Raw genomic sequence first — 16,012 nt, 5'->3', positions numbered from 1 at the left:
AAAGTTTTGTTCTACCATCTAGTCTGGGTTCCCTGAAAATAATTTCATGGGTAAAATGTAGTCTTTGGACATACAGAGTGTTTCAGATTTTTCCTTCTCTGAATTCTATTTCTCTTTAGGTTACCTTACAGTAACTTTCTGAAATGTATATTTCTGAAAGCATCGATCTACACACTGTTATACAATGTTCCATTTATTTACTGAAAAGGATATAAGGATATAACTTGATTATTGCAGTAGAGGTGAAATATCACTTTTTTATTGCAGTAGATGCATGAGATTCTACATGGATGTGCACATGTATCTGCACCTCATGTAATCCCTGTTGTATTGGGACTGTGAGAATAAATCTAATAAAAGTTAAGTCTATTTCTCCTCCTCCTATATCTTCAATATATTTGGGAAATAAGTGAGCAAAATTGAGAATAAAATTCGGGCTGGACACTAATGATAAACCATGTATTCTGATATGATGCTATTACTAGATATTTGCTATTGTCCCTTATTAGATTTCTAGAGCATCAGAGCATTGTGTTTGCCCATTGTAATTACTTATTTTGTTTGACTGCAGCTGCTTAGGGAACTGAGTCATTGTAAGGATTTATCTGGGCTAGCCTAAGAGGTTAGCCTATATTTCTCCTTAAATCCTTATCTAAGGATTTTTTAATTTCATTATTTAACTTAATATACTGTTTTCTATTTAGTCCACTTTAAAATTGAGACATTTGTACTGAAATTCAGTAAAAAGTAAGCTTGTGGGTGGCTGTGGTAATCTGCTTGTTGTGCCTAGAATGCTTCTCAGTTGAAAACCAACTCTCACTAGCCAGTGCTTTGTTCGTGTGCTGTCAACCCAGATTTGGGATTTAGTCTCCCTTCCCTGCATCAGAACCCACCACTCATCCAGAATAATTACCTGGGTGGTTTTTATGACTCATTCATGTCAAATTGTCACAATGACTCATGGACTTCCAAAGAGACTAGTGTAAAGAGAATTAATCTCTTCAATTAGGCAGTTAACTTCTTTCACAGCATTATTTAAGAAAATTATCATATAGTACTTTATTTAAATCCCAATGCAACTGTTCAAATTTTTAAACAGATTTAAGTTTTAAAATTTAGAATTATAGGATGGAAGAAAAACTCATAGTTTCTCCTTCACCACCCTGAACCTCTTTGGTTTCTAAGATAGATTCAATTAGTTGATTCCCTGAACTAAACTTTTGAGATCACCATTACTATGCTATTGCAAAGACCTTAAAGACTGTATGTATTTTCTGGGCCATTGATTTTAATAGAATTTCTGAGAATGCAATTAAGAGATGAAGAAATGCTTGTTTGCTGAAGTGACATTATGAAGATCATGTTCCAGTTTCATCCTGCAAGCTGTCACTTGATAGCCAAGCTGGGAAGCTCCTTAGGATGATTACTGCTGTAATTTATTGCCTTGCCCAATTTTATAATCATTTCAGGATTTGGTACTGTTGTAACCTATGCTCCTCTGGGGTTAGGAGCAAGCAAAGGACAAATAATATCAGGGGAAAGGTAGACCCACACTTGGGCACAGCAGTTCTCTTTCAAATTCTTCTTTTTCTAGTAAAATATTGTTTGAACCCAAAGTATAAACTAATGGGCTGGTACAACCACAGATTGATTCTTAAGGTGAGAAATTATCCTTAAAAAATATCATGTTTCCCTTGTCCCTTATAATTTTGTTGAAGTATACAGTGAAAGTAGACAATCCATGGCAGTCTTTTGTGTTAAGCTTTCATATGGAAAAAAAATACATAGAACAGTTTACCTGTTGAGCATAAAGACTTTAATTTTAGATGTGTCTGAATCCATACCCTCACGAGGAGTTAGTCTGCTGCGTTCATGTGTCTGAGTTAAGATCTGTCAAGGTTTTTCTTTATTCATCAGATATTCAGACCATTAAGTTTTCATTGAATAGTGTGGTTGTCACAGAAAGTGAAGAAACCATGAAGCAGCTTTTCCTTTTATAGCCTAGGCTAACACAAATCCTTTTTATTTCAAGTTCAGAAAATTGGATTTAATGGTTTGGTAAGCTGTAGTATGTGTAGATATTTTAGTAACTTGCTAAAAATGCTTAGGACTAAGTATGGTAGATTTTTTTTGTTGGCTCCACCATCTGTTTCTTACCTCACTTGGGGGGGGTGTTGGGGTGGGCAGGAGAGAGACTTGATTGCGACTGCAGTACAAGGTTGTGTGCACCACTCTCCTAAATGTGATAAGGGTTCCCTTTTCCTCCGTTGGGTGGGTTATTTTAGGCTTGTCCTGCTAACAGAAGCCCTGAATATCTTCTTTTAAAATGTGTCATTTGGACAAATGGAAGTGGGCTATATAGCTATAATCTCTTGGTGCTGTTTTTGTAGAGTGTTAATGATACAAATTTATAAACAAAAGAAAAATTTACAGTTCTTTTCAGGACAACATTTTCATCTTTCATGGCACTGTGTCAGGCCAGCATGGGCATAACAGCATAGGAGCATCCCCAAGGCAGTGCTAACAGCTGATTTAACTGCACAGACACAGGTCAGCAGCCATATGATCCGGGTTGGAGTTACAAAATCTTTTAATAGCTCTTTTCTCCTCGAGAAACGCTGTAGTTCTCTGCATTCATTTTCTGGGACTGCAAAGTTGTGGGAGTTGCACAGTCTGCCTGGTGTGAGAAGGGCCCCCCTTTGACGCCTGCCCGTGTTTCAGATTTGCCGGAAGCTGAACGGCGTCCGCTTCACCTGTTGCAAGAGTGCCAAAGACCGGACATCCATGTCGGTGACGCTGGAGCAGTGCTCCATCCTGCGGGACGAGCATCAGCTCCACAAGGACTTCTTCATCCGGGCGCTGGACTGCATGAGAAGGTACGTGGAGGTTTTTGCCTGTCCCTCACGTTTTGAGCTGAGCCAGGGACTGCAGTACTGAGCCCTCTTAAAGCTGGTTTTAAGGGCCCCATAAACCCAGCCCTGACTGAGCTGACCAGCAGTGTGCCAGCTGGTAAGTCGCTCTTTGCCTGCAGGGTCTGTGCAACTGTGTGTTTTATCACTAATTAACAGTTTCTGAGACAGATATATGAAACTTTCCAAGTATCAACTTCACCCACCGTAGAATTTGACCAAGGTAAAGAGCAGCTACTTTTCTGTTTTAAGAACACTTTTTAAAACTTTTCCATATTCGTTAAATAATTTGTATAAAATTTATACAAATACTGGGAAAGCAAAATAAGCATTTGTTACAGTTGGTAATTCTTACTAGCTCATGTTGTTAAAAATAAAAGAAACAACCACATAGCTTTGGACAGATGGTGGTTGCCACTAATATCTGATGAAATCTTTACTGTGCTTTAAAAAAATTAATTAAAATGTGTTATTCTAAATTGCAACTGTGCTGAAATTGAGACTGATGTTATCAAGAATGTGTAATTAAAAGATGTAAAGATTTCTGATTACCTGAATCTTTGATGAATAAAAAAAAACTCATTGAGCGAACAAGTTTTGATCATAAAATGAATCCAGATGCTAGATTCTCTAAAAAAACTTTCATCATTGGTTTTAATGAGTTTAATCACATGGTTTTAATCATATCATAATGGTTTTAATAATATTTTCTAAGGGAGTTTAAAAAAATTTATCCACAACATTAGAATAATATATAAACAAAGATCACTACAGAACTAACAGAAAATACTCTGGTCAGCCTGCAAAGAAATAACTGAATCTTATCTTGCATTTATGTGAAACACAAATTGTTTATATGTTGGATTTGTGAATAACATATTAAGTAAGCTTAAAGTATTAAGTATTAAGTAATGTTTAAAATCTGTAATGGGTAATTCTTGACCTTAATATTTTGTATTGTCAAATTAGGTGTTTAACATTGGGATTAATAATGTAGGTTTACATGCATAGGGTCCTTTTGTCTTTTGGCAAAGATAGGTATTTTAAAGAAAAAGGGTAATTTTACAAAGAGTAAATGAGCAGAGGACTGAAATGGCTCAGATGTAGAGTTGGTTCACAAGGTGCTGGTGCAGTGTGATGTATTAAACTGAGGTGTATTGTTTTGTATGTATCCTTACCTTGCATAAATCCCTCAGTCCCTGCAGTAATTCAGTGAGTGAATGACTTGTGTGCAGTCTTTCATAACTACATGTTTTATCTATTCTGAGTTTTCTGTGTTAAATTTCATTTGTGTCGGCATTTCAAATACTTTTTTTGTTTTTTTCTGTTATGTCTCCAATAAATACAGAAATGTATTTAGCTACAGAAAATTACCAGATACAGGAAAACTAATTATATAAAATCATTATTATGTTAGAATAACATTGAGTAGTGGATTGGAAAAGTTTTGCAGACATGTACATGATTTAAAAAAAACCTAACTTCTTAGTACAAAAGTCTAGCAGGTTTTTGTAGATTAAAATATAAGCAACTTTGAGTGGTTTTATATCATGTAACTGATTTGAAAGTTGAGGAAATTAACACGTTAGTTATTTTTGCAGGTAACAGTAATTTGGAGTCACAAAAGTATGGTGAAAATCCAAAAAAATCTGGAGAATGCTTAAAAAATAAAGTAGGAGATGGGTATATGAGGCTGAGGTACCACTACAAAACTGTCAAGTCTATGGTTTTGCTATAGTTTTAAACAGAGAAAAGCTTTATCCTACTCTTAGCCTGTAAATGAATTTGAAACAACCTGGCACTAAAGTAGATGAAAGGTGTGTTGGATGGAAGGTAATAATTTTGACTTGGGTGGTACAGTTGTCTAAGTATTAAAGCAAAGACCTTGCAAGTAGTGGCAGTAGCATACAAAAAATAACCTGCACTGTCAGGATAATAAATAAATAAATATGTCTTGTAGCAAAGCTAATTTCTATCAGTATAACACTGTTCACAAAACTGGAAGTTAAAAAAGAAAAAAAGAACAGCCAACTTACTTTTTTTTTTTTTTTGCCTCATGAACTGATGAATGAAAGCCCAAAAATTTAGAACAGGAGAGCAAAGTGTCAAATGGGGACACATAACTCCACGGTGCTCCCACTGAGAGTTGGTCAGGCAGTTTAAGAACTGGCTTTGGGGTGCTTTTTTTTTTTTTTCCTATCTTTGGTGCTACAGTCATTCAGCAGGGACTGCTTCTTCCTCCCCACTGCCCCTCAGTTGCTGGAGGTGCTTCTGTGGGTGGGATGTTGGCATTTCCCAGTGGTGGGTGGGATGTTGGCATTTCTCCCTGGAGCAGTGCGGGACCCTCCAGCCGGGCACTGCTCTGGTGGCACTGCAGGTGGAGAAAGGTGATTTGCAGAGAAAGGCAATTTGGGAGAGCAAGCTGGGAAGAGCAGACAGGCAGAAGAGAGGAGAAAAAAAAAAAAAGGCCATAATTTCCACAGCAAGAGATATAATGGCATTTCAGCTAAATCTCCTGTATTTTTCCTGAGGGAAGCTTGGCAGCTATGTTTTTGAGGTTTGTGTGAATGAGGTCTACAGGCTTGTTTTGTAGTCATTGTGACACTTGGACTTTTATAGTTTCTTTTTATTTGATTATTGTTGTAGTTTGTTATTTGAAAGATTATGCTTTGCATTTCTAAAATCTTCATTAACTACTTGTAGAAACTTTTAGAATGATTTTCACATCTGAAAGAACCTATTTTGTTTCAAGAGCACACAGAGAAAAACTGTTTGCCATTTAATTTACAATTTTAGCAGTTTTCCCCCAATAAATCTTCTCTAGATCACTTTGTTGAACTTTATCAATCAAATCCCTTTATGCTGATGGTTACAAATTGCTTTTAAGCCTTTCAAAAGAACAAATAGACCAGGAAAATTCAGTTTTAACATCGAGAATCCTAACAGACTGGATTGATTTTTGAAAGGCTTCTTTCAAGAGTTAACAGTAGGAGATAGAGAATGCTGTGAAACTAAGTGAGTTGTAAAAATAAATGGTGATTCAAAAGCAGCCTTTATTGGAAATGCCATCGTTTTGAGATATGAAAATTATAAAGGTGCCTGTGTAGCTGTAAAGCTTTTTCTTTTCCTGCCAGTGCTGACACAGCTTTGCTGACTGTTGTAAAAGGGAAGCATGTACTTACAGGTTTGTGCCTTCTTTGCACTAGAAGTTTGGAGATCTGGGTTTCTGTGTGTTGCTGCTTTTCGACTTCTTTGATACCCCCAGAATTTTGAGCAATCCAGAACAATTTCAGATGTTTCAGTGTATTTGCTTCAGTGTACACTGCACAACCCACTTCTGGAAAATACTTCTAGTTTTTTAATGACTTAGTTTGTAAATGGAATTGTTATCTTGTAGTGATAAACTATAAAATGTTTATTGCTGCTCTAAAAAAAGCTGTACAAAAATCCTTCTATTAGTTCTTTCTTTAGCTTATGAAAAATGTGGTGAAACAATGACAGCAAGATTTATCATTTACAATATGTGATAGATGGTTTTGTCTTCTGCTTGTAACTCTAACCATTATGATGCTGCAATTGGTGTGTACCTGAAGCAGCTATTCTATAAATAATTCCACATATTATAATTGCCTTGATATAGGTAAGTGACTTCCATTGATCTTAGTGACATAGATAGTGCAGAGTGAGAAAAATCAATATATTATCCCCTCTGTATCAAGTGCTTGCCATTCACTTCATATTAAAATAATCTTTATAATGTTGCTGCCAGTTTCAATTCATTTTTTACAAGCATCAGTATTCTTATTTTTCTGTTCACCAATATGTGAATATTTCCTATCATTCAATGTTAACTCTCTTGCAAGAGACAGTAGAGAGACAAAACTGATTTACCCAAGTTCACTGCAGTATCTGTCATGTGATTCTACTTTTCATATTTAGAGCTGGCCACTGCCTAGAGGAGGATGGACCCTGGTGGGCAGCACATAGTGAAGCAGTTCTGTAAAATGAATTTCATAGTTTTTTCCTTCTGTAAAATTTTTTTATTTTCTGAACCTTTCTAGTTTTAATGTTTCAATGATAGGGTCCCTTTTGGAGGCCATGGGGCAGTGAGCAACCTCAGAATCTTAGGTCTTTGAGCATGTTTCCAGTAAAGCCTCAAAAGTAGAAACAAGCAAATGAAATGACGAATCCACTGACTACAGTGAATCCTTCACACTTTAAGCCTTAGCATCATTCCTAGCAGGGCACAATACCTGTCAGATATTTCTGACATTGAATACAAAATTTGACTCAATGTGGGGCACAATGTTTTCACTTGAAACTGCAGCTAAGGATATTTAGGGTTATTTTAGATAAATTGCCTATCAAAAATCTGATTGAATCACAAGTACAAAGATTGCGTGGTCTGGGCAACAAGGTATTGGGCTTTTGATGGCCCAGTTATGAAGAAAATATCTCCTTTTTAAAGAGCTGTTTGAGGACAACTTTTCTTAAAGGTGTGTGGGTTGAATAGGAGGAATAGCTCTTTAATCAGGGACTTTCAAATGTTCTGGGTGCAAGCCATAGGTCCAGGCTGAGATGGACCTCGGCCGTGGAGGAGCCTATACCAAACACCAGAGCTGTGATTGCTACATGGACTAGGAAGCAGGAGTAAAGGGAAAGGATGAAAGACAGGGGTCCACATGCAAATCTCTCCATGCCTTTCTTACATCTCCCAGCTTTCATCCGGCCCATGTGAGCTTGTGGCAATAGATGCAGCATGTGAGGGGTCACAAAGAAGAGGAAGCACAAGTTCTCCTCTAATGGTTCCATTTTTCTGGCCCATCTGACCTTCTCCACCTCTTTTTTTTTTTCTAAGAGTGTTAGTGCAGTGTAAAAAAAAACTTTAAAAAGGAGAGCCTAACTTCCAATACAGATTTTTGCATCCTTCTATTACTCTTTAGAAACTTAAGATCTATATTTTTAGATGATTTGCATTAACTGATATATTGACAGAGGCCTGAGCTTTAAGTAACAGTAAGGTCCAATTTTGGTGTATTGAGCCACCATGAGTTTTATTTTCTAAAACTAAATTACTACTTTTTTTAATAGCAACAGAGTGCAGAGGGAAACAAAACTAAATGGAGAGAGATGGTCACAAAACGTAATGAGAATCAATGCCATTGACACCTTACTGGGGCCCTACAGAATAGTTCTGTTTCTGACTGTCCTTCTGGAAGGAGGAGGAAAATTGTAGACAACCACTGTGGGCAGAGTACCAAACAGTAGGTTGAAAATGCTGCGTTAAATCTAAGGTTTTGTAATATAACTTCTCAATTTCACAGAATTGAATGTTACAATGTGTCTTTAAGGCAAATCTCTGGGTTTTAAAACTTAAACCAAACCAAGAAAAAAAGTAAAAAAAGGGAAACCCATGCACACTTTATTAACTCTGTATCAGGCTCAGGAAGGTCATTGGTGAGGTTCAGGCTTCTACATGGGCAAGTTAAGTAAGTAAAACTGGCAGTTGTTTTTTAATATAGTCCCACACATTTTGTCTGTTTCACTGGGGTCAGATGTTTGAGTTCGTATTCTGAAAGGGAATGTTCCCCAGCTGACTACAGCAGTTTCATTCTCCTGTACCTCGTTTTCCAACTTCTTCCCACGTACTGTTTTCGCACATCTTTCTGATCCAACACCCCAGTCAGAGTCCTGAGAACTCTCTCATGTGAACTTTCTCATCTTCCACTTTTTCACTAATCTTGAATATTTCCCTCTGGTTGCTCCTTCCTCCTTTGTGGCACGAGTGGCTGCCTTTGTCTTTCTTCTCATCTTCAGAGTCTGGGCACTGGTCTCAGGCACAACACAGAGGGAACCGCAGAGCCAGTCCCCTGCCTCGTGGCTTTTGCCTCATATTATAGCGGTCCTTGTCTGCCAGGGAAAGGAACAGCAAGGAAAAGTGATGTCCAGCCCCTTGACCTTGCACACATTCAGCATATATCGAATCCCCAGAGCGTGTACCTGCTGAATTTTAACAAGACTTTGTTAGGAAGAGGTGATTTGAGAGTCTAGCAGGAGCAGGTTCTTACGGTAGTTACATCTCTCATATTTTTATTACCTTGGTGCAGAGTATCAAATCCTGCTCTTCAGCATGAAGGTACTAGTAATCATCTCAAAAAAAAAAAAAAAAAGAAAAAAGAAAATGAAAAAGCTGTATTTTTTTCTTCTTTAAATGACATTTTAAGTTTGAATTTTCCCATTCAAAATGAACTAACAATTGAAAGCAGAATTTTAATGGAAAGCATTGTGTAACCTTAATTATAGTTGCCTTTCCCTTGAAACCTGTAATAATATCCTTGGACTAATCCCTTGGGAGGAATGGGTGTTCAAGGTAAAACAGTAAAAACCTTTGCTCCTCTTGCAGGGAATATTTAGAGATGTGACTCATTCTATGTCCACATAGCAGATACTAAGTGAGAATTTTGAAGTAAGTGCTTAGTTTTCCTGTCAGTCCAAGGGGAGGAAGGTAGCAATCTGTATTGTGTCTAAATTTTTACTCCAGTGTTAGGTGGGTGAGTCCTTGAAATGCACCTGTTTTCTCCTTCAGTGACTGCTTAGGAAAGGTGGGTTCTTCAAGAATGTACCAGGAAATTTTAAATACCAAGTAGAAAAATATACTAATATATCAGTCACAGTATACAATATTTTATTGTATTTAAAAAAAAAAAAAGTTCCTTTTCCATTGAAGAAGAAAACGTTAGGCCATGTTTGGGTTTTAGCTTTGTCACAAAAAACAAACCTGGATTGCCTGTGATCTTTGTGCTGAAGAGAATCCTTGATCTTTTATTTGAGGATGTGTGTGACGCAGTTCTTCAAAGAATAACTGGATTTAGTGGAATTCTGATCAAAAACTTGCCCTACTCTGAGTTCTTCTCTTCTCTTTATTGTACTTTTTATTTCTCAGTGAGATATTGACAGGGTAAACAGTCTGTTAACTAACCCATATTAGTATTTGCCATACCTTGGTCCAAATCAGAGTATAGGAATTGAGCTATGTCTTTCCTCTCTGTGAATGATTTAATTGTTCAGTATAGACAGTGAGACAGGTGTATAATTAATTACCAGTGCACACTATGATCACTTAGTTTTCAAAACCTGCTGAACAAAAAGCCTTTATCCAATAAATTTGCCCTCCCATTTAGTACCGCAGTCTGTGTTTGGATCCTTAATAGTGCAGAAGTGAATTTAAACACTGCATGTTGATTAATTAAAAAAAAAAAAAAAAGAAAAAAAGGAAAAGGAAAATACTTAGGCTCCTAAAAAACTCTTTAATGTAAAGTGTTTCTGTCACTTTTGCAATATATAGATTTACAGGACCATAGTTCTCCGGGATTTCACCTGCCATAGTTAACGCAAATCTAGCTTGCAAGCAATCATTACCCAAAAATATTGCCCGGGGTTCACTTTTGAGATTCTTCTGGTTGTCCATGAAAAACATCACTAATTGCCTCATTCATTTGGTGGTGCTTTGTTGCTTATTTAGAACTTCCATGAAAGACTAGGCCTTTCCAGGAATCAGAAACAAGATGTATTATAATCACCAGAGCGAGTTTCTCCCTATTATATTTCACTTCTATTAAGATTTTCTGAAAGAGTGTGAGGGAATTATTGTTACAGCTGAATTACTGTGGCTTTGACCACGTACAGCTAAATTTCTCAGGCTGAACAACACTGCCAAGTCTAAAATTTAGATAAGAAAGAAGAAGGAAATGAGACTAAGCGAGTAGTAATAACATACAATAGCTCATTAAAATTATCCCATGTGCTATCTCTTAAAGAATTATGGCCTCTCAAACAATATTCTTCTCAGAATAATATAACATGGGCAGGGAGAGCTCATGGCTTCCTGCAGTCCCATCAGTCACTGTTGAGAAGTTGGAGGGGACACAGAAAGGAGTAGCAACCATGCTGCTGTTCCAGAAAGGTGGTTTTGTTGTAGAAGACTCTGCATTTCTTGGGGAGAAAGATGATGGTCAGGCTCTGGTTAGCTTATGTAGAAAGCAGGCAACAGACACTTCTAGTTTTATTTTTGCTCTCAGTTTTGACTCCCTTAATCCCTTCATAAACTTTCTTTTTTAGGAGTGCTCCCTGCTCACATAATCATCTTTTCTCAGCCAGCATCCCTGTTTCAGTTTGCATCCCTTGGGATTCTGCACAGGCTCAATGCCAGCTGCCAGGGGCCAGCCTGGCACTGGCAGCGGGGCACTAATCCTCTGGCCATCCTGACATGTAGGGCCACCAGAACAGCCTGCACAGAGCTCAGAGCACTTTCCTGAGGCAGGATGGGCATGGCTTGTGGAGAGCTCGCTGATCACCGAGGGCATGGGCTTTCATCTGGGTAGGTAAGGCGTGGATTGGCACATGGCTGTGTGGGCCAAATGCCTGTGCCTTGTGAGGGGCAGGATTGGGTTGGAGAGCCTCTCTTCTGCAGGAGTACATGAGCTTTACTCTCTGTCGTCTTCCTCTTGGGACAGTTCTTGGTTTGTCTTGTCTTTCCCTTGGGACAGCTCTTTGTCCCTGTCACCTTCCCCTTGGGACAGGTCTTGTACTCTGTAGACTCCCCCTTGGGACCACTCGGTTGATGTCATCTTTCCTCTCTTCCTCGTGCCTGGCCAAGGCCCCCTCCTCAGTTTCTGGTGCTGGCAGGACTGACCCACTCCCAGTGCCCCCACCCACTGCCCGCTGAGGGCATCGGCTTCCAGCTAGCTGGGCCAAGGGATGGGTGGGCAGCAGGGGCTGTGCGGGGCAGCTGCCTGGCTCTCTGCCCCTGCTGCTGCCACCTGCTCACTGAAGGCAGGAGAAGCTGCTGATGTTGACACCTCTTGTGCCTCGGGAGCAAGAGCTGCAAAATGCTCCTCTTCCTCGGGAGCTCTGGCCAGGGCAGCAGCTGCTGGCTTGGAGTCTGTGGCACTCACTGGGGCAGGAGAGACTCAGATGAGATGCTTCTCCTGCCACCTCTGTGTCCATGCTACTGGGATAGCTGGGCCCCTCCTGGGGAGTAATATGAGGGTCCCAGTAGGGTCCAAGGGGATGTCCCCGGTGTTGTAGCTGACAACATCTTCCCTTGGGACACCTTTTGGTCTCTCCTGTCTTGTCCTTGGGGTAACTATTTATCATTGTCATCTTCGCCTTGGGACAGCTCTTTGTCATTGTTGCCTTCCCCTTGGAACAGCTGTTGCTCATTGTCTTCCCCTTGGAACAGCTCTTGGTCTCTCCTGTGTTCCTACTGGGACATGTCTTTGTCACTGTAGTCTTCCCTGTGGGAGAGCTCTTTGTCATTGGCATCTTCCCACTTTGTCATTGTTGTCTTCCCTTTGGGACAGCTCTTTATCACTGTCATCTTCCCGTTGGGACAACTCTTGGTCTCTCCTGTATTCACCTTAGGACAACTCTTTTTCCTTGTTGTCTTCCCTTTTGGCCAGCTCTTGGTCTGTCTTGTCTTCCTCTTGGGACAGCTCCTTGTCGTTGACGTCTTCCCCTTGGCACAGCTCTTGGTGTCCGTCATCTTCCCACTCTTTCTCCTCCTCAGCCAAGGGCCCACAACTGTTTGAAAAATTTGCTTCCAGCAACTCTAGCACCCTCTGATGACTCAGAATTTCCTACAGATCCTGGAGAATTGGGCCAGCTTTTGTGATCAGGGGTGGCCTGTGCCCTGCTCCCCATGGGTGCCCCAAGCAATCAGGACAAGCAGAAGGTGGGCACTACTGCCCGTGGTGATGGCCATTGTCCTGCTGCTGGCAGAAGCAGCCAAGGATGCCACTGGCAGAGAAGGCTTCTTGCAGCTGGTACTGGCATCTTGTGCATGCTAGGATGCCACTGCCTGGCTTGCAATGTCATCCTGTGTCCCCCTGGTACGGGGCAGTGACACCTTGTGCGTTGGGCTGTTCATCTGCAAGGGAAACCGAGGGGAGAGGCTGCCTGGCTGTGGCCCTTTCTTCCTCCTGCACCTGCACCCCCTGCCTGTCAGCAGCTCTTGGGGTTGAGAAGGTCTCCTCCAGTCTCCCTGTCTCCCCTGGTCTCCCTACATATGTCTGATGGCCCCCAGTGTCCTGCAGGCTCTCTGGACAGGCAAGCTGTGGCAGCCTGTCCCCATGGAGGGATGAGGCCAGGCCCTGGCTGCCCTGTGGCACCACCTGAGGTCCACCTGTGGGAAAGAGGAAGCATGGGATGGAGGCAACTGCTTTGGCACAGCTGCAAGCCTGGCCCCAGCCCCTCATGAGGCCCCTAATGGGCACCCATGTCTAGTCACCTGAATTGCTTTTTATATAAGACATGAGACAATCTTGCATTCCATCTCCTTATTCTCTTCTATTGTGTGTTACGTATTCATAAGGCCACCTGGAACATTCTATTATAAAATTCTGCTTTCAAATAGCTATGGTCCTGTTGAACTTCAGCCACTGGATCTTAAATTTTCTAGCTTGTGTTTTTTTAGGGAAAGAATCTGCAAACAGGGCAAAATCATGTTGGAGACCAAAATAGAAAGACATATTTTTTTCCCGCAAATTTTACAACCATCCTTTGAGAAACTGTCTATTGTGTATGGGGTTTTTTTCCTCCTTTGGTCTGCTGCTCTGTTTCCTCTTTCCAGTGTTTCCCTGTTTGTTGCTCTCCTGCAGTATCACCTTGGTGTATGGTAGTTTGAAGAACTCTTTTGACAGTAGCCCTTTTGAGCTCAGTTGAGTGCGTTAGTTTTAGTAGTGATTCCTAGTTGTTACTTTCTGTGGCAGCTCTGATTTGGTGGAGTGACGTTGGAGTGTCCTTAATGTTATAGCAGCCACTGGCAAACTTTCACTGGCATAGCTGGCAGCAACAAGTTGTTTCTCAGTGTGTCCTGGCAGTACAAGTCCTGGTAGTTGTTTGCAGTGAATGACCAAAAGAGTTTCCACTTGGATTGTTATGTGTTTATTATGTATTTCCTACTTCCACGATGTTATCTGTAGTTGGCTGGAACTACACCCAGTAACACAGCCAGCAGTATTATATTGTTATCCTGTTCTCTGGATCATTCAGAGATAAATTTGGGAGATAATTTTGTGAACTTGCATTCTTAATAGCCTAAGCCTCTACTATAGTCTGTGTGAATAGGAAGCATGTGTTTATAAGGAAGTTAGTGCAAAGGAAAGGCTGGAGTCCTCCCAAAATGCACAGCCAAATCACTCCCCAGTTGACTCCTACTGTTAGAAAATTTGAAGTAGTTCCTGCAACCCTGGGACCTAGTGGTGCTGTAGTTGTACTGTGATTCTCAACATACCCCTAATGCCAAAATCACTGGGCCATGGTTTGGCTGTGCCTCTGCAGTGCTGTTCTTGTGCCCTGCTGTGGACTCACTTCCCTGCCATCTTACCTTCTCTCCCCAACCTGGAGGTTGCCACATGAGTATTGTCTTCCAGCAGTGGGAAAAGCATCTGGATTTTCTCCTCAGTTGGAAATGCTCCTAATGCCCCAGGAAAGTGCCAGAGCAAGTTTCTACCTCTGCAGAGTGCTGTGATCCCAGGGAAGACTTAGCTAAGGTTAAAGTCCCTTAGACCGGGAAGGTCAGGGGGTGGAAAGGGAGTGACTGTTCCCTATATCTTCTGTCATGGGATGATCTACTTCAGGTATATGACCCAGCCTCCTAACTGGGTTACCAGTTAATGAGGCAGAAGATACCTCTGCAGGTGGTACTCAGAAGCCTCACTTATGCTTGTGTGAAAGGTTTGTGTAGTATATTGTGGTATTAGGGGTATGGTTGTTTTGGTTTTTTCCTTTTTAATCACTTATTTGTAGCTTTTTTTTTATTCCTTAAAGGAGAAAATAACACTTTTGAGGGATAATTTAATAACTCTGAAAACATTTCAAGCATCTGTTTTTTTAATATAAACTCTATTATTGACAGGACTTAAGCTGATATACTGATGGTACTAATACAGTTAGCTCACTGAAGGAATATGAGGTCAGGTTTGTTTCTCTTTTTAGGGTGGTTAAAAGTTCTCTGTATCCTTTCATGGCTTATAAACTTTCTTGAGGAATGATTGTCTGAGGCCAAACTGAAGGTTCTCCACAGTGTGGCATTTATAAGAAATCTTCTCTTTCTGCCCCTCCCATATACAAACATCACATGTAAGCAGCTTGATTTTCATGCTACAGCCTCCCCCTTTGACTCTGTCTCCTGCAGCTTGACTACACATTTCCTTACTCTGATGAGAACATTGTAGTGTTTGAGGTTTCTTGTTTAGCTGAACTCAGCCCAAAGAGGGAACACACAGGTGCATGTCCCTTCCACTCACACCAAGAATTAACATGTCACCTTTGCTTCTAGAGGAAGACAGGCTAAAAGGGCATCAGCTAATTATTATCAGCAGTACATCAATGAGATACACCTTGGTTTAAAAAAATAAATATATACTCCTCAGCCACAGACTCACTCCAGTCAGCGTTGTCAGATATGAGGAACTTGTTTAGATTACTAAAAAACTGAAATGATTAAGGAGTAATCTGACCATACAGTCACGTATTTGTAAGAAAGACCTTGCTGTAGGATCATCTGGTTAATAGTTTGTGTCTTGGCTGAATTGACAAGTCTGGTGAAAATGTATCATTCCTGTCAGAGTAATGTTGGTTTTTATGTTCATTTTGCAAAAAGCATTCCTCGATGCTCCAAAGTTGGTGATTTTTTTTTTATTTAAATCCCTTTATAACCCATTCATAACTGTTGACAGCAGAGCATCTACAGAATACAAAGTAATCAGCACAGAAAAGTTTGCAACTTCCAGCAAATTGCCTTGTGGTGGTGTGATAAGCAGAAGATGGGAGAGTTCACAGTAGGTTGTTGTGGAATATTTTTCATAATACATTTCAACCAGGAAATAAAAATCAACACTTATTCTGGTTTGTTTTGGGTTTTTTGTTTGTTTTGGCTTTTAGCTCACTTAGTTTAACCAAGACTGGCATGGTCTTTGTTCTAATAAAGGGCTAATAAAATGGCTGTTGCATTGAATGCCTCAGGAAAGCAAATAAAATGTATTAAATTGGCACTGTAGCAAAGACATTATTGGCTGGTTTTGAAATTATCAAAGTAGCAT

The 16,012-nt window shown here is 40.2% G+C and overlaps 1 protein-coding gene across 2 annotated transcripts in view; it reads left to right on the top strand.

The window, feature by feature from the left end:
- Positions 1-16,012, top strand: part of INPP4B (inositol polyphosphate-4-phosphatase type II B) — a 268,967-nt gene that overhangs the window by 234,077 nt on the left and 18,878 nt on the right. For both annotated transcript variants that reach the window (XM_018074089.2, XM_018074095.2), the window contains one exon: positions 2,722-2,876. In XM_018074089.2, the coding sequence (XP_017929578.1) occupies positions 2,722-2,876 (155 nt within the window). The remainder of the gene's footprint in view (positions 1-2,721; positions 2,877-16,012) is intronic.

Source organism: Manacus vitellinus, unplaced genomic scaffold (assembly GCF_001715985.3).
Source record: "Manacus vitellinus isolate BGI_N305 unplaced genomic scaffold, ASM171598v3 scaffold_0_pilon, whole genome shotgun sequence".
In the NCBI taxonomy this organism is placed as follows: Eukaryota; Metazoa; Chordata; class Aves; order Passeriformes; family Pipridae; genus Manacus; species Manacus vitellinus.
The sequence above is the reverse complement of the archived record's forward strand: the minus strand, read 5'-3'. Positions and strand labels throughout refer to the sequence as shown.